Genomic DNA, 18,579 nt, shown 5'->3' on the forward strand with positions numbered 1-18,579 from the left:
CTACATACATATGATCCTCGCAAACCTCCTTGTCAAATTCGCCCAATTAACTTTTCAATAACCTCTGTACACTTGCCATTCCTTGGAATGCATTCTCCTGCAGGTAACGACCATATTCTAACTTTTTTTCTCAATAAAAACTTTGGTCATGCTCATTTCTTCTTGATGTCGAATAAATGTCAATAACTTACATTTGTTCCCTGCCCCTTCCTGCCTGACCTTTTTTATTGCTTTATAATTAGCGGGATTCACACATCTCCTATTTCAGCCAGAAGTAACTTAGCGTTCAATTTGGCCATACCTTTATTCGCCCTAGCTCATCATTGTTCAGTGTTAATTTTTTAATGATCTCTCCCTTACACTTGAACACAGATATATCGTCAAAAAAGGGCTTACAGATTGCGATGACTGCAGTCGCAAGAATCTTTTGGGTAAGTACTGTTCCTTTATGTAAGCGAAGATTGAAAGCTTCTTTTCTTAAAATAGTGCCAACCTCAAAACTCACGACTCTGTCATCAGCCTTGTGCAATAATTTCTAATGTTAGTTTGGTCATTATTTTGCAACATAAAATCAAAAGGCACGCAATGCTTCGTACACTCCCTTCTCTTCCCCTATTTGGAACGGTCATTGTTAATTTTAACTTGCTTCTCACGTTGTCATTGAGCCTATATATACTACGAACTGTTGTTTTAAAGAGAATTTTTAATTTCTTTCAGTCAGAGGTCTTGTTTATTTCGAATCTGATGAAATTCATAGCACTCAAATTACAATTTTACCCTGTCGTTATAACGAGGCTATCTTTCTCTCTATCAACTTGCAGAGTTCCCACTTGATTTTTTCCAGCCGCCCTTCTATACTAAGGGCCTTCCATGGTAAGCTTCTGTGTACGGCTGAGATTTTTCCATGCTGTACTTGAGATTGTAGAAGTAAAAATTTTTTATACTTATTATAATATATTTCGGCATATATCAGGCAGCTGATATTTTAGAAAATAATCATTCCTTACTTGATTCTTCAAGTGTGCGCTGGGAATATCAGTGGTATTGGAAGCCGTAGCTTAGGACCAGAAATGCTATAATTTCAGCATAATTACTATAAACCTGCTGGCTTATGTGCTAAGCGGTGGCATCTTGCTTAACATAAATTATGTGAAAAATAATTCTTTTGGTCGAATTTATACTTCACTCTTTAGCTTATTTTGCAGAACTTCTACCACAAATGTAAAAACCTGCCCACCCAGGTGTCTAGTAATGAACAGCAGATTTTATACCTGCAATTTTTGTTATTGTATTGAAGCAAACCTTGTCAGAGGAACTGCCTTTATAGGCCTGGACAAGTTTTGCTTTTTCGCATACACTTGTTCTAAAATTTTAAAACAGGCGATAGAAATCGTAGGAAAACATTATCAGCACGGTTGCAAAAGTAATCGGATATGTAAAATATGAATATGTTCTGCATTTTATAACGATCGACTTACTGTATAAATTGGTGAACCAGCATTCGATTGCGGCAATAAGCACCGGCAACGCTCTACTCTGCTCGCCTTCACGAGTTAAAGGCCTAGTGTCAAATACGAGTATGCTTCAGTTTCGCCGAGAAGACGCGTAACGTGTGTCCGTTCACATCATGTAAATGTTTAACTACGAGCTACTAAAACTTAAAAACTCTGCTTTGTTTATTTATCTATGTTATATTTCTTACATATTTCAAAGCTGCTTTATGTTTATTTTTGTGGTAATTGTTTTAAATATTTCTGAGCTGTATTATGTTTATTTAGTCAGGTTCTCTTTAAAAATTTAGCATCAATAATCAATCATGAATTATGGTTCTAGCATTAGCTACAGGCCGCGCCTCACATATTCCAACCATTAAAGCTAAAGAAGCTAAAGATGCTTTCTTTAATAATGAAATTGCTAACATGATGCGGAATGATCCGAAGAAATTTTGGAAGGTTGTAAAACCCAATTCTTCTAACGCTCTCCCGTGTTTAGATATAGATGGCATGCCAATCGAGGAAACTCTTTTGGCGAATGAATTCAATGTATATTTTAGTACTATTTTTACTGACGAAGAGTCTTTTTCCGACACGGGCATTCTGGAATCTGTTGGTCACTCCATGAATGATATCACTGTTTCCTGTCATGGGGTAGAGTGTGCCATTGACCGTTTGCCTTCGAACTCTAGTCCCGGACCCGATGGAATTTCAACAAAACTGTTAAAACTAACCAAACACATCTCCGGACCACTGCTGTGCAGGCTGTTCCAGTACTCCCTTGACACGGGCAAATTGCCTAAGGATTGAAAAATTGGTCATGTCATTCCTGTCTTTAAGTCTGGAGACAAAAATTCACTTCACAATTACAGGCCTATTTCGCTCACTTGCGTTTCATGTAAACTCCTTGAGCACATTATAGCATCTCAAATCATGGAGTACCTTGTAAATTCTAAGCTCATCTTTTCTAATCAGCACGGGTTTCAACGTGGACGTTCCTGTGAATCGCAGCTGTTTGAGTTGGTCACTGATCTTCACCATTCTGTTCATTCGACTCATCCCATTGATGTCATCTTTATTGATTTCGCTAAAGCCTTCGATCGCGTTCCTCACTTCCGCCTAATCCATAAACTTAATGCAATGAATTTATCCCCTGGGGTCATTGATTGGATCAAGGATTTTTTAACTGATCGCTCTCAATCTGTCATCATTAACAAAAATGCCTCGGCTCCTGTCTCAGTGAAATCGGGTGTACCTCAGGGTTCTGTCTTAGGACCGATTCTCTTTCTCATGTGCATAAATGACCTACATTATAACATTCCCTCTAGTATTCGTTTGTTTGCAGACGATTGTGTCATTTACCGTCCCATTAAAAGCCCTCGTGACCACATTATCTTACAGGATGACTTAAAAGTTATTTCTGACTAGTGTAAAACGTGGCTAATGCAAGTAAATACTGACAAAACTAAAGCTCAAACGTTTACTAAAAGGCGACGCGTTGTCCATCATACCTATTTCATTGGAAACGTTGCCATTGAACATGTATCATCCATTAAATACCTAGGAGTACATTTATCTTCTGACCTTACTTGAAATACTCACATTGAACACATTATCAACAAGGCCGCTAGAACATTAGGCTTTCTAAAACGCACTCTCTATCAAGCTAATGAAAAAACGAAACTCCTAGCCTATACAACACTTGTCAGGTCTCAGCTTGAATATGCATCCATAATTTGGCACCCTCATCAAGCTTACTTAGCAAACTCCATTGAATCTCTACAGAGTAAAGCAGCCAGGTTTATTGCCCAGGATTATTCCTACCCAACTAGCGTAAACAGTATCAAGCAACGATTTAATTTATTGCCCCTTGAGACTAGGCGACGAAATGCCCGCCTATTTTTCATGCACAAACTATATCATGGTTCATCAGACTTTCGAAAAACGTTCCTCCGCCCTGCCCCCCTTATATCTGCTCGCGTAGGCCATCCATTTAAAATCAACCCCGTACATGCGCGCACAAATATGTTTAAATATTCACCACAGCTACTTGCTATTTCAATGTGGAACAGTTTGCCAGCAGATGACGCTACCATACCTGACAATAGTTCATTCCTCAAGGCTTTGGAGAGAATTGAATGTTAAACTGACTTAATTTTCTTAATAATAATTTGCAATGCTTATTACTTGTTTTCCTTGATGTGTAGTGCTGTGTTATTTCTTGTTGATTTCAGCCTACTGCTTGGTATTAAGCGCGCGCATACCTCGTTTCTTCAGAGCATGTAAAATTGCTTAGGTCATATAACTACTGTATAAAAAAAAAGGAAAAATAGCAACCTGAATGACTTGTTTTTTTTTTCTCCTTTTCCTCCTCTCTAACCCTCAAGTGTAATTGTTACTTATGTGCCTGTTATAACCAATTTTGTTCATGTGACTCCTCGCCCCCTATGTAATGCCTGTAAGGGTCTTTAGGGTATATAAATAAAAATAAATAAAAAATTACCTATTACCTATCTGTGCGCTATAGAAGCCAAATTTTCTTCTGGTGCTCAGAGCACTTCCGAGAATCCGGAAACCAAACTTTATTATGACTACAGCTTTTGAACTAAACAAACCGTATACGGTTCGCCTAATAGTGCCAGTAGTGTTTACTGTTATTTTGTTCACTGCGCAGAGCACTTAGACAATCTGATGCTTCGCGGCACACCGTTTAGCGTTGCACTGAACATGGAAATGTAAAGTTGTCACGTCTTTTTAGGAGCTCGAAGACCGTACTCAGGGCAAATCTGACAAAAGGCCTGTTCGATGAGAAAATACCGCAGTGAATAAGAGAGCCCTGGATATGTCATTCGATCCAACAAACTGCGGATAGGTGGAAATAATCTGAGGCATTGCATGTTTAGTTGCACTTATTGTTACATTACAAGAGGTGGCTGAATGACACACGAGCATAACCTTTCCTTTAGAGCACAAATTGACATCATTATTAAAAGGCTATTTAAAAGTGATCAAATAAGCTTGCACGGCAAATATTTTCAGAACGAATGTCTAACGTGGATCAGATTACCAAGAGATGAGAATCATAATGACAGACGGGAAAGCGACCGGGAAAAGAAATTCTCGGCAAATAAGGGGACGAGCGGATTTAAATATGCAGAACAATGCGGGGTGAGACGCCAAGAAAGTTACTAGACAAAGCAATATAGAAGGCCATGACTTGTCAAGCATGCCCGACTCTCTCAAGAGACCGCAGCGACTGGAATGCCTTCAGCGCAGATGATCCCCACGGCCACTCTTACAAATCTTTATCGCGGGGAAGACGGAGTCATTGCTGTGGGCCAGTGGGCGAGGAACTGGCCTGAGTTCATCGAGAAGGTAGTAATCTCCTCCACCAAAGTACGAACTTAATTAGCTGCATCTGCTCTTGTGAAGAGGATGGCACACGATCGCTCTTGTAGCGGGACATTCGAGCTATCTCATGGGTGCTGTGATTATTTTTGATGTAACATTACCATTGGTAGCTAGGCGCATGCCCGTCAGTTGATAGTGACATGGCTAAGTTGACAGAATATTACAAACTCGCGTAAGCGTTTAGAAGCGAATCGGTAATGACAACAACACTGAACGCTTCAATGTGCGGTTGCGTCAGAAGGTTTCACGCAATCAACTGCGTGCTTTATCCGATATCGTTTATTTTCAGTTTAGAGTACGGCAAAAGCAACGTCGATACCGACGGTTCTTCGGCCGAACGAGCTACATACGCTTCGCAAAACAATATACGGAGCATTTTCAATAACATGACCATACGAACGATAATACAGTAGAAGGTCGAGCTAGATGGTCAGACGACATGATGCACCACGCTGCCGAGTAGGTGGCCACAAAGAGGAGAGGCACACAACCACACACACCCACATAAACAAGGACAATGCTGCACAGACAACTGATTATTTGATACCTACATCCTCTTCCTTCTCCACTTCTAAGCACACACACCTATTGTTCTTTGACGGCCCTCCGACTGATCTAAAAAGTCCTTTTCTTCGATAGGACAACAGAAGGCTAGATGACGGAGTCATCATGCCTCTCTCTCTCTCTCTCTATATATATATATATATATATGTTGCATATTATTTCCTGATGAAATTATATATAACAAAGCTAAAAGCTTGTTGACACGAAATAAGCGACAAAGGATAGAGAATGGACATCTGATGATGAAGAAGAAGAGCTCATTGGTGCCCAATATCCATGGCTCCACCACCAACATGATGAAGATTGAGAAGAAGTGAGGCTTTCATATAATTCCTACGGCTGCCAAAAACCTAGAAGAATGCGTGCGCATGTAAAGGGGGGCGGCAATAGATCAAGATGCAAAACAGGGCATCGAACACAATATGCTAAGTGCATCCAAGATATTGTTTATCGTAATCCCGTGTTCTGGGGCAAGAAATACATTTGCCACACCGGAAGATGCATAAAAGTTAAGATAAGAGAACATGCCTCTACGATTTTGGATAAGTCCGGGACTAGCCCTGCGTTACACTGCAAAGACAGCACTTTATAAGAAAAAGAAATGTCTTCAGCAGAACTTAACAAAGTAGCACTTTTGAGAAAGAACAAGGACAGATTAGCGATAGAGCATTTGGAAGCCTGGGAGATATCTTTAGCTGCTGATGATTGCGTCAGCATGCCTTCTGTTATCCTATCAAAGAAAGAGAGACTTTTTAGATCACTGGATGGACCGTCAAAGAAGACGTGGTGTGTGTGCTTAGAATTGGAGAGGGAATAGGATGTTGGTGTTCAATTAATCATGTGTCAGTGCAGCATTTTTCTTGTGTGTGTGTGTGTGTGTGTGTGTGTGTGTGTGTGTGTGTGTGTGTGTGTGTGTGTGTGTGTGTGTGTGTGTGTGTGTGTGTGTGTGTGTGTGTGTGTGTGTGTGTGTGTGTGTGTGTGTGTGTGTGTGTGTGTGTGTGTGTGTGTGTGTGTGTGTGTGTGTGTGTGTGTGTGTGTGTGTGTGTGTGTGTGTGTGTGTGTGTGTGTGTGTGTGTGTGTGTGTGTGTGTGTGTGTGTGTGTGTGTGTGTGTGTGTGTGTGTGTGTGTGTGTGTGTGTGTGTGTGTGTGTGTGTGTGTGTGTGTGTGTGTGTGTGTGTGTGTGTGTGTGTGTGTGTGTGTGTGTGTGTGTGTGTGTGTGTGTGTGTGTGTGTGTGTGTGTGTGTGTGTGTGTGTGTGTGTGTGTGTGTGTGTGTGTGTGTGTGTGTGTGTGTGTGTGTGTGTGTGTGTGTGTGTGTGTGTGTGTGTGTGTGTGTGTGTGTGTGTGTGTGTGTGTGTGTGTGTGTGTGTGTGTGTGTGTGTGTGTGTGTGTGTGTGTGTGTGTGTGTGTGTGTGTGTGTGTGTGTGTGTGTGTGTGTGTGTGTGTGTGTGTGTGTGTGTGTGTGTGTGTGTGTGTGTGTGTGTGTGTGTGTGTGTGTGTGTGTGTGTGTGTGTGTGTGTGTGTGTGTGTGTGTGTGTGTGTGTGTGTGTGTGTGTGTGTGTGTGTGTGTGTGTGTGTGTGTGTGTGTGTGTGTGTGTGTGTGTGTGTGTGTGTGTGTGTGTGTGTGTGTGTGTGTGTGTGTGTGTGTGTGTGTGTGTGTGTGTGTGTGTGTGTGTGTGTGTGTGTGTGTGTGTGTGTGTGTGTGTGTGTGTGTGTGTGTGTGTGTGTGTGTGTGTGTGTGTGTGTGTGTGTGTGTGTGTGTGTGTGTGTGTGTGTGTGTGTGTGTGTGTGTGTGTGTGTGTGTGTGTGTGTGTGTGTGTGTGTGTGTGTGTGCCCCTCCTATTTGTGGTCATCCTCTGCTGCGTGGTGCATTATGAACTAAGTACTGCCAAATTTTGTACAGCGAACATTTTAATCAGCGGCATATCGTCTGCTGTCATGTAGTGCTTCTGGGAACATAATATTTCATACGTTCAATTATTCTTTCAGATGAATTATCCAAAAACTTTATTATTCAGGTTAAGCTCCAAGCCCCTTAATTAGGTTATAGAGGGGCTAAGATAAAATGATCCAGTTATTTTCTTCTAAAGTAATTTAAAGAACGTGTTTAAAGAGAGCGCGCGACTTCTGGAATACAACTTGACTGGGGTTATGTACTAGGCTATCTTTGCACTGCCAAATGTGTTTTCATACAAACGAAGCTTGTATGAAAACGGAAATGTCTAGAAATGAGCGGCCGACGTCGCTGTTAACATAGCCTGAAAACCGCTGCCGATCATCCTGCAGTATCATGGAAAGCCAGATTTAAGCGATAGACATGCCCCGACAGCCAGCCCGAACGGAGATTTAATTTCCCTATCCCGCTGATAAAAAAAGAAAGCAAAAGCACAAAATTGACTTTGTTGAAGGTACCTTATTCAAAAACCTATATGCAATTTTAATAGGTCATGTGCGAGTATAAAGGAGCCGACGTGAGGCATAAAAGACTCATAAAGAAGCATGCAGAACCAGTTAGCAGACGCGCAAGATATGTATGTCCTGTTTCTCCTTAGCGTGATCCTTTAACTATTTTATATTGCATATGGGATATATATTAGTCGTTGTGAATAAGTACTTTGTACCATGATACAAGAGTTGGATGTACTTCTATACCGTCAGGAGTATTTTATGCAAGGTTGAAAAGGCGAAATTTAATATACGTGTGCGATGTCCCAGCTAAATTGGATCAAGATTTGAAACCAACAAAGTGTTTTTTTTTTATATTTCAACAAAGGGAACACTAAGGAAAATTTATTTTTATTATCGATCTATGAGTGAGGGGGGGGGGAGGGGGCCCAATCATGCATATACGATAATTACAAGAAACAGTCGCTTCCCGCCCTCTCATATTGCGTTGCACGTCATAACTGCAACTGATGATCGAGCAACCTGCAATGCAAATGTGTAAGGAATAAATTCGCCTTTCGACAAGAAGACAGCAAGTGGGCTCGAACATAACTGAAAGCACGTTACCGGCCGCCTACATATTCATCGATAGCTGCATATCAACAGCGATGCATATTTATGGAATCGCATAAGCAGAAGGCGTAGTGGAAAGTGAAATTATGCCGCCGTTGTTCCGCTGGCAGCATGTGATGCTAAAAATGCATTATTACTTGCTGCGTTGCACAAGATATGTCTTCACTAGAAAGACAAACGCGCTTTAAGACGACGAGCAAATAACCAGCACATACTATATTCGGATATCCTTAGATGTACACGCAAACTACTCATACGTTTGAATGATGGATGATATTCGCTATTCCTGATGATTGACAAAAAGGCTCAGCGTGTTTACAGGGCAATCTTTGAAGGACGAGCGCACTCGAGTAAAGCATACAAAGTGCGAAAAAGCAAAGTAGCGCTACAAATTGACGCATTTAGGCAGAGCATTCATCGGTCGTGCTAGAATTTTTCATGAACACAGAAAATTCAGAGCCTGTAACAGTGGCCGCCGGAATGAGAAGAATCAAAAGCGAACAGGAAGCCGTGAACAATGAAAGATGCGCTTCGGTTATGCCTGCGCTAATGAAAGTTTATGGATCGGGGAAACGCGTAGCAAATGCGCTTTTAGTGACGAAAAACGTTATGCGTCAAAAAATGATAATAAGCATATGCGCTACAATTAAGGAGTTGACTGAAGAACAAGAGTTAATAGAGCATGCTTTTGTGAAATATTATCGAGCCCTGTCTAGCAAATGTTACTACTGTGAGCAGAGTATGTGTCAGAATTTATATCTAAAATGCCAAGGATCACAAATCACGTCAGAGGTCGCATTGATGGAGATATAAGCATACGTGAAATTGAATCCGCTATCGAGGCACTGCCGGAAAGCAAATAGCGGGGACCGGATGGTCTAGCTACCGTGTTTTATAAGGCCTTTTCAAATGAGCTAGTTCATATTTTTCACCGAGTGCTCAATGAGGTATACAGTCATAGACAGTTCCCACCGTATTTTCAAACCTGTCATGTATTGATTCCTAAGAGAAATGATTGATACAAGCACTTTCAGTAAGAATTTACAGGCCTAACATTCTTACGAATGCAGACAACAAAATATTTATAAAGGGGCTCGCGAAAAGTGGGCAAACTGTTAAAACCACACAGGCCGCATAAAACGGATGGCATTTTAAAGGCCGAACCATTTTTAGGAATACGCATATAACCAGAATGGACTTACAGTACTGTGATGGAACGCAAAGTTGCCATGCTCCCATTTGACTTGGCAAAAAACCTTCGATAAGGTGTCACACGAAGTCTTATTCAGCTTACTAAAACATACAAACCTTGGAAGTACAATAGTACAAGGAATATCGATGGCCTATCGAGACTGCACAACACGGCTGGTAATAATTAAATCCCTCAGATAAATAGTACCAGTGCAGTAATCTGTAAGAGAAGGGTGTCCTTCGTCTCCCATACTATTTGCAATTTATGTGGAATTATTTTGTGTCAGTGTGGTCCATCGAACAACACTAAGATGATTTAAATCGCACTCTGCAGAAGTAAAGCTACTGGCTTACGCCGAAGACTTAGCTCATATCTAACGGTCGAAAATGTGTGATAGAACCTGTTAACCGTGCAAACTCACGGGTCTGAGATAAAAAGTTTTAAATGGGATGTGAAACACGAACTCTTTGATTGTATAACGTGGACAGCAACGCCTACGACGTAAACCTTGTAGTGCCGCTGGAGCATTATGGGAGGCTGCATAGTACTGGAATGACGCAACTAAAGAGATGACCGGAAAAACTGGAAACTGGCAAGGGCCGGGCCTCTCGACCTTTTCTCGCGCCACTTTATGGAATTATTTTGTTGGCAAGGTTTGGTATATTCTATAGGTATTGTTCATGTAAATTTGCAGAGAATGCAGCGGGCGTTTGATGTGCTCATAGGGGGATCTGCTGTGGAGAAGGTCAGCCGCACTAACTTTTTTCATATAGTTCGTGATCGAGCATGTGGCCTTTCTCATTTGTTTATTAGGATGAATGGGTCAAGGTTCTTCTTCCTGCGTTACAAAAGTGATAGTTTTTGCGTACAGTAATACAAGTTCACTGGCGAAAGTGCTTCATGAATTTATTGCCACTACTAGCGATTTCATGTGTGGCCGAGTGGCTCTCTACCTTCACGAAATTGTTGCCTTCCGCATTTTGCACGAACAGTTCACTACTGATTATTTATATTCTATGAAGAAAAAAAAACATATGCTGATTTTCTAGATAATCTGTTTTCAACTGTATTGTACAGGTCATTTTACTGTGAAGGCCCGTGGAAAGATGTATTAAAGAGAGAATACACGTCCAGTAAAAATATGGCTGCATCAGAAAGATATATTTGTACCAAGAGCAAGTTCCGTATTCTAAAATATTCCGTATCCAGAGCGCGCTTCTCTAGTGCATCTACGACTCAGTATACAGAGACTTGTATCTGCTTTGCATTTTTTCACACTGATGTGAGCAGGCTCGACAGCATTCCCTGCATGGCGTTAATAAGGACCTCTTGGTGCAATTCACATACACCTCTTCACCAAGAGCTTGATCTTGGCCTTGGATTTGTTCATATCTTTCGTAGGGCTCTACGCGCGTTGCGACTGCTCTGACAACACTTTCTGGATGACTAGCGGTAGTGATCACGTTTCACACTTGAAGCATCGGCTGCATATTCATCAGCTACCGCGTTTGTATTACTTAAGCGTCAAATGGGTGGGTGAGGATAGTAACAGTAATTCTAGCGGCGTTTAAAATTCTGGCTGCGCTTTGTCTACTAGATTGTCGCTGATGGGAACAACGTTGAAAATCTCTTGCAGCACCCCATTTTTATGTGGTATTTCCAGCTCCTTCAATATCGCCTTTAGTTCATGAACAGAGCGAAATGTTCGATGAAGCGTCAATTATTCTACGACAGTTCGTGCAGTTGAATACAGCTGAGCAGCAAGTGTTTCTTCTGTGTTGTTCAGAACATTACGACAACGCTACGCCGCGTTTTGAAACACCAATGACATGACCAATCTGGTTTATTTTCTAATATGGCCTTAAATGCCCTAAAGCGACTGATTATATATGGGTTACCGTAGTAGAGGGCTGCGAAGCAATGTTGCCCTCCTGGGGTTCTTTAACTTACATTGACAACGCATAACATAGGGATTCCTGTTATTCTCCTCCATCGAAAAGCGGTTGCTGGAGTCGGGATACGATCCCGCACGCTTGGGTACAGCAACCAAGTGCGCTAACCTCTGCACCCACACAGCGTTGTAACATGACTTGTTTTAATTCACTTCAAGCAGAGAACACACTTTAGGATGAATGACAGAACTGCGTGTTGGAAGTGGCCATTATTTACATACCCAAGCAGCACAAAGTGGGCTATGACGCGGGGGCCCGCGTGGGCCTGTGAGGGCAGCCCATACGGGCCCCATGCGGGATTTGCAAAACGTACCCAGAGGGGCCCCGCGTGAGTTGCCCAATTTCGCCGCGATCGGTTCCAAACTGCATCCGTGTGGGCAGCCCAAATGGGGCGGCCCGTATTCAGCCCAGATAGGGTTGCCCGCATTCAGCCCAGGTAGACGAATGTGGGCAGCACACCAGAACCATTAATGGGTCCCACGTTTGTGCAGGCAGTGACATCCCGTTGATCAAGGTTTTAATTTTTAACTCGATTAATCCTTCCAATGCCTGAATTGTACAGGCGCGGGATTTGCGAAAGCCAGTCTGTTTCGGGCTGACCCACGTGCTGCCCTCATGGGTTGAATCGGACATTTTCAAGGCTGCCCAAGTTCCAATACTCAAGTGTGAAACATTAAGCACTATTTTTTTGCTTGTATGCTACACTCAGTAACATGAAAGAAATTTATTCCCAACACTACAATAATGTGGGCTGGCCCACATCACCCCAATATGTTGGTCTGAATATTTATTTCTGGGCTTCGTGCAGAATAGTAATGCCGTAGGAAACATTTGGAGGTCGTCAGTACATAATCGTAAAGCGGAACAGTTACTGTTGCATATTTTCTGTCGATACTGCATAATTAACGTAGTTTGTACAGTAAACATAGTTTTTATTCATTGCATAGATATGCTTAGGACAGTTATGTGAAACCTCCAGAAGAGGCAATTAGTGGCCGGTATAACATGACTTAAATAAATAAACTGGTGCCTTAAAGATAGGGTGGAGACGTTTCAGAGCGGTATGCCCGTCTACGGCCAATTTGGGGCCCACTGCGGCCTTCATAGGCCGCCCCAATTGGGCTGAGCTTATTTTTACCGTATGGGCTACGAATATACGTTGCATTTTGCCGCAAGTACCCCAAGAAATACACGTGTGGGCAGCGTGGTGGTGTGCTCGTTTTTCAGCCCAGCCGCAAACCATGTAGGACCTATTCAGTTTTTGCGTGGGTAGCCTCAATCAGACTAGCCCGTCATCTATTTGCTTTAGGCCCACATTTGCATCGCATCTGCCCTAAATTGCCCCGCAAGAGACCGATGCGGGTAGAAGCGGGAAGGAGTACTTGCCTGCCCCGCTAACGGCCATGCGGAAATTATCTAGGTTTTTGGTGGGCAGCCCTATTTGGGGCAGCCCAGGAATTTTCTGCATGAATTCCACATTTTCGTCTGACCATCCCTCAAGTGCCCCTCAAGGGTCCCATGTAGGCAATGTGCGGGCATACCCGCGTTTAGCCCCGCCACGGCCCATGCGGGACCTATTCGGCTTTTGAGTGGGCAGCCCCAATTAGATTAGCCCAGGCTTTTCCTACACAGAGCCAAAATTTTATTTGCATCGGCCGTAAAATTTCCCAAGTGGGACGATTCAGGGCCAGATATGGGAATATGTAATCAGCTAGCCCTTTCCGCGCCTAAATGACGCCCAGATGGAAAAAGCAGGGGCAAGCCCAAACTGGGCTTGCCCGCTTGATCCCTAAAAGGGGCCCTCATGGGGGTTATTGGGGTTACCCAAGCCCAACTTGCCCATACGGGACCCAGGTGGGCCACGTAATGTGTGCTACTTGGGATATAGCAAAACACTTGTCTTTAAATTTCACATTGAAGAATTTTCATGTTCCGAGGGGCTGGCCATGTGCTATTTGAAACTCCTGGTCACCGCTTGTTGGACTCCTGAACAAATAGAAAATAAAGGTAGTTTGTAACCTTCCATGTTCCATATTTACGATCTTTTGGACCTTCCAGCCCCTCGCAAAGAAAGGGACTACCACAAATGTCTAGGTTGGAAACATGTATTGAAAATATTTTTTGCATTTACGCTGACTTCAACGGAACATTTTTAAAGTGTGGTACCCTTCCCGATACTCTTCTGGGTGTAGGCTAGGCTTCCTCTCCTTCACGTTTGCTGTCGAAACCTGTGGTTGACTCTTCTGCCGAAGGTGTCACAAAGTTGCCTTCGTAACTAAACTCATCTTCGCTTTCTACAAATTCATTACACAACCTTTCGTGAAACACGCCTCCCAAAGAAAACTCACGTTGCAAGTGTTTGCGTGAATTCAGGGCCTGAAAACCACGTTCTCAAAAATACTTTTCCATGCATGCCTAGTTACTAGATAAATAGTAGGCTAAAGTTGTGCCACGTTTTTCCCGACAACTGATCGCACGTGTGATCACACCCGCTGCCGGGAGATGCACAACATATGACCGGAAAGGGGTAAGACTTATAGCGTTTAAAAGCTCATCAGTGTTAGCATAGATCTGCGTCTTCGCGAGATTCCATATGATATTGACGGGGTCTACTTAACCTTTGACAAGGAAAATCATCCTCTACCGAGAACTGAACTCCTATCTCTGATCCCGACCCGACACCGTTAACCATGCCACAATGCCATGGCGGGATTTTTTTTTACGGCGTTGGAAAGCTTCTCATGAGGAGGAACAAAATAACTCGTGTCTCAAATCATGGGCTGAATATTTAAAGCCTGCTATAAGCTAGTAAGTCCCCATCATAACAAATGTTTAGAGAGGTCCACACATGCATCGAGATAAGGTAACGAAGGGCAGCGTTCCCAGGACAGCATACACTCCCCACCACAAAGAAAACTGCTCTCGAAATAGAGACTTCATTGAGCGTGGGGGTTCAGCATGACGATCCATCATTTGGCTGTTCCGAAACCTTAAAAGCCTCATCATCCCAAAACATATCATAAGGCACATCGCAGTTCTTCTAAACGTCCAAAAAGTATACAATGCGGCGTGATTTCGGTGTCCGTCGTTAACGTACGACGCAAATTGTTCCAAAAAACATATCATCAAGTCATTGAATAAATCAGTGTGTTACACTTGGTGTGTTACACAGGCGATAATTCACGGGCCGGAGCGCAAATATGTACTCGGCGTGAAGGTACTGCGTTGACGGGGATCGTTGTTGAGTGCAGTTTCAAAAATTTTTTTTGCAGCAGACAAAATGCGCCTGCGTTTAACACCCTGGGGAGAAGCATATCTTAGTTCCCCAAGTCTAGCGTTTATTTATTTATACAGAATACCTACACTTCCTCTACTGAGGCATTGTTGCAGGGGGGAAACCGCATAAAAACAAATAGAGTGTACAATACACTACATTTGACAAATAATGCAATGACAGTATGGAAAAAAAGAAGGAAACACGTTGCAGAAAACTAAACATGCGCACGACACACTAGAAAAAATAGAAACTTCAAAATTCAGCATTCCTTTGACAATACAATAAATTTGGAAAATGATGAGCTGTACTAGGACAAAGAAAGAGGAAAACAGACGGTAACGCCGTGAAACGTTGTATAACGTTTCACTACGTTGCCGTCTCTACGGCAACGCCGTGGCGCACAGACGACGCCTTCATCCCGGCCTCCAGGAGGCCGTGTGGCACGCGCCATATACTGCCAGCTATTAAGATGAAGTGCCACAAAGAGCGCGCTCTATCGCCGCCAAGTGTAGCTACTCACCTCGAATTCGGCACCCAAGAGGCAATGTGTGATCGGCGCAGTTCTGGCAAATAAACATGTCACTAAAATCAGCCCCAAAGGCGTTGGCCTTATTGCTCTTAAGGAATTTTAAGTGCCTCAGCACTTTTTTCAAATGCGAATAGTACCAGAGGCGAACAACCAATGAGGAGGCCAACATGACACACAATGCTTTTTTCTAACTTCCGTGAAAAACAGGAAGAAGGTGGGACTATGATGTGAATAGAAAACACAAAATGCTCTACAGGCAAGAATGAGTGAAGGCATACGTGTCTTGCTTCCTTTCAAGTTTTTTAACGACACTTTACAAACGCGCTTTCTGCGAAATTCTATACAATCTAAGCAACTCTAATGCACATTCTCGCTTTGTTCTGGCGGTTTGAGGCTAGCAGCACAAGTATGCAGCTAATTTGTTCGAGGGCCTCCTGCGCAACAGTGGCGCTCACGCTCAAACACAACCAATGTTAGGTTACTGATTAAAATTCACGCATTCTTCCAGAACAATGCTTTTCAATGCATTCCTCTTTACAGGAGCACACAATACCCATACGGTATTTTTTTAATTTCTGTTATATGTTTATTTGCACGACAAATTAGCTGGGAATGTACGAAGACAGTGAGGGGCAATCTTATTCTAGTCACAGCTCGAGACCCCGAGCTGAGACCTTGTTCTCTTCTAAGCAGTACTCAGCGCCGTACCATACGACGTGCTAACCTTAATAATTATACCTTACGTTGTCAAGAAAGCAGATAAGGCATCGTGTCATGTTTTGGGGTGGTTCACCTGATTCAGTGTTGTAGAAAGTACTGAAATCTAAATTGACTTTTTCACTCTCTACCTGCATATTCAATGACTTAAAACTATTCTGAAAGCAAGGTAAATTTGAATCAGTTCAGTTCAGGCGTTCAATCGTGTCCGACTCTTCGTGACCCTATGGACCATGTCACGCCACGCTTTCCGGTCTCTCACTATCTTCTTAACATCACATAGCTTCATCTGCAATGCCTCGAGAATGCCATTTAACCATCGCGTTCGCTGCCTACCCCTTCCCCGGCGACCCTCAACCTTTCCCAACATCAAATCTTTCTCCAGCGACTCCCCTCTTCTCATCAGATGACCAAAGTAGCTGAGCTTTAACTTTAGAATTTGACCCTCCAATGAGCAGTCAGGGTTTATGGTCGACAATATCGACTGATTTGATCGTCTGGCAGTCCAAGGAACTCTTAAGAGTCTTCGCCAGCACCACAATTCAAACGCGTCAATTCTTCGGCGGTCAGCCTTTTTCACAGTCCAACTCTCGCATCCATACATCACAACCGGAAAGACCATAGCACGGGTTATACGGATAAATTTGAATACTGGTGCTTTAAGACGTTCAAAGAATCTAGCGAGCTATTCATAAAAATAATGTCAAGATGCGGATACATTTTACGACAATTTATCAATCCATTTGTCACTTTCGTTTTATTACTACGTCGGGGATATAAATAGCATCCTATGTTTCTTTTCAGGTCTTTGAACTACGGGGGCTTCGGGGCAAGTTTCGCCCACCAGCTGGTTCATGACATGCATAAACAAGGTGACAACAGTTGTAGTATTCTAACCTCTAAGCCATAAAATATCGATATGACTTACCTGATGTTCGGCCGGTAGAGTGGAGTTATTATTGCAAACCCTAGTGAAACATTCTGTAGCGCACCAAAAAAAGGTTTACTGCTCCTGCATTCCGTTTAAATGTCGCACCAGAGGCGGGTAATGTATCTAGCCTAAATAGGTTCCGAGCTTCACACCGAAAGCCCGATTCGAGCTTCCGGTATGAAGCTGGAATCGGGCAGACCAGTCAGGTATGGCATTTACGCTTATATTGGACTAGATATGTCCGGTATACAAGTCTAAATGGACCGACCATGCGCGCATTATATATTAAACCGGACAGAAAATGTCCGATATGCATCTGAAACTGGAAATCTTGATCCGGTATAGATCTGAAACCAGATGTACCGGTCACGTGAGCTCTGCTGTGTAGGGCTACCCAAGATTGACAGGTCACGGCAGAGAGTTCTGACAAAATGTGATTCACTGGAGAAGGTAATGGCACTCCAGTATTTCTTGCCAAGAAAACCCTATTGCCATTCTCCGAACAAAAAGTTTATTTAAATGAAACTCAGAACGGTATATCGTCAGCAATACGCGAGTCTTCACGACGGATGTTTCAAGTTCAGCAAAGAATTGAGAAAGGGACGGAGTCACGGTGTGTATGACTAAACATAGACTTACCGTGATATCTTGTAGTACCTTCACGGTAAAAAAGGATCATCAGAGCGGAATTAACCCGGCCGGAATGGAACCCGAGGTCGGGGGTTTAGCGCAAACTTTTTGACCACTACACCACGGTTCTTTGGCACAGCCGGAAACAAACTCACAAGTCATCATGTCAATACACAGATTTACTCTGTGTATCGTAACCGAGACGAGGTGGTAGGTGCGAACCACTTGATGCACACGTCCGCGCTATATGATCACTCCCATGTGTTTCCACATCCCTGCATCGAGAAAGGAAGGGATGGAGGCTTCTGAAAGCAAACGCCATATCCATAGAACGAGTGCAGGTTGTTCTACGTACAAACGTAGGTGAGTCGCGTTTATATTGACGCGATCTTTCGTATGCATAAAATTTGCCAAGTCTGTTATACGGCTGTTTATTAAGAAATTATCCCATTGAGCGTCCTGAGCACCAAAGTCGTCTCTGTTATTATGAGGAGCTGCGCAACATTACATCGCTGAAGAAAGATAAGACTAGTCGGATCCATCTCTGCAGAATAGAAGCGCACTGAAAGACTCCTCTTTGAGAGCAAATTTAGGGATTCGTCTTCTTGGGGATGTAGAGCATGCAGGAAGAGCGCAATATCTCGGCGCACACACACAAACGCTATGCTTGTTTCATTTCCTTCTCAAGACCATAGCAGAACATACCCTGAAAGTCGAAAGGTACAAGTGATGTTAGCGTCACAGACCACAATCCCAACAAAGCGGTACTTCTGTGTCCGCTGTTGGAGGTCTCCCAAATGATCACCCTGGCCTCGGGCAATCCGCTGCATCACTACACTGCAGCGCATGTGCATCGACACCAAGGTA

General features: G+C 43.0%; 1 protein-coding gene across 2 annotated transcripts in view; it reads left to right on the forward strand.

Moving 5' to 3' along the window:
- Positions 1–296: 296 nt before the first annotated feature.
- Positions 297–18,579, forward strand: part of LOC146188592 (phosphate-regulating neutral endopeptidase PHEX-like) — a 46,296-nt gene continuing 28,013 nt past the window's right edge. The window contains exons 1-3 of one of the 2 annotated variants that reach the window (XM_084603145.1): positions 297–431; positions 822–873; positions 16,956–17,023. In XM_084603145.1, the coding sequence (XP_084459271.1) occupies positions 17,011–17,023 (13 nt within the window). In that variant the 5' untranslated portion in view covers positions 297–431; positions 822–873; positions 16,956–17,010. The remainder of the gene's footprint in view (positions 432–821; positions 874–16,955; positions 17,024–18,579) is intronic. The other variant, XM_084603146.1, reaches the window with a different exon arrangement.

This window comes from Amblyomma maculatum, chromosome 5 (genome assembly GCF_055883805.1).
Source record: "Amblyomma maculatum isolate TAMU_Amacu chromosome 5, ASM5588380v1, whole genome shotgun sequence".
In the NCBI taxonomy this organism is placed as follows: Eukaryota; Metazoa; Arthropoda; class Arachnida; order Ixodida; family Ixodidae; genus Amblyomma; species Amblyomma maculatum.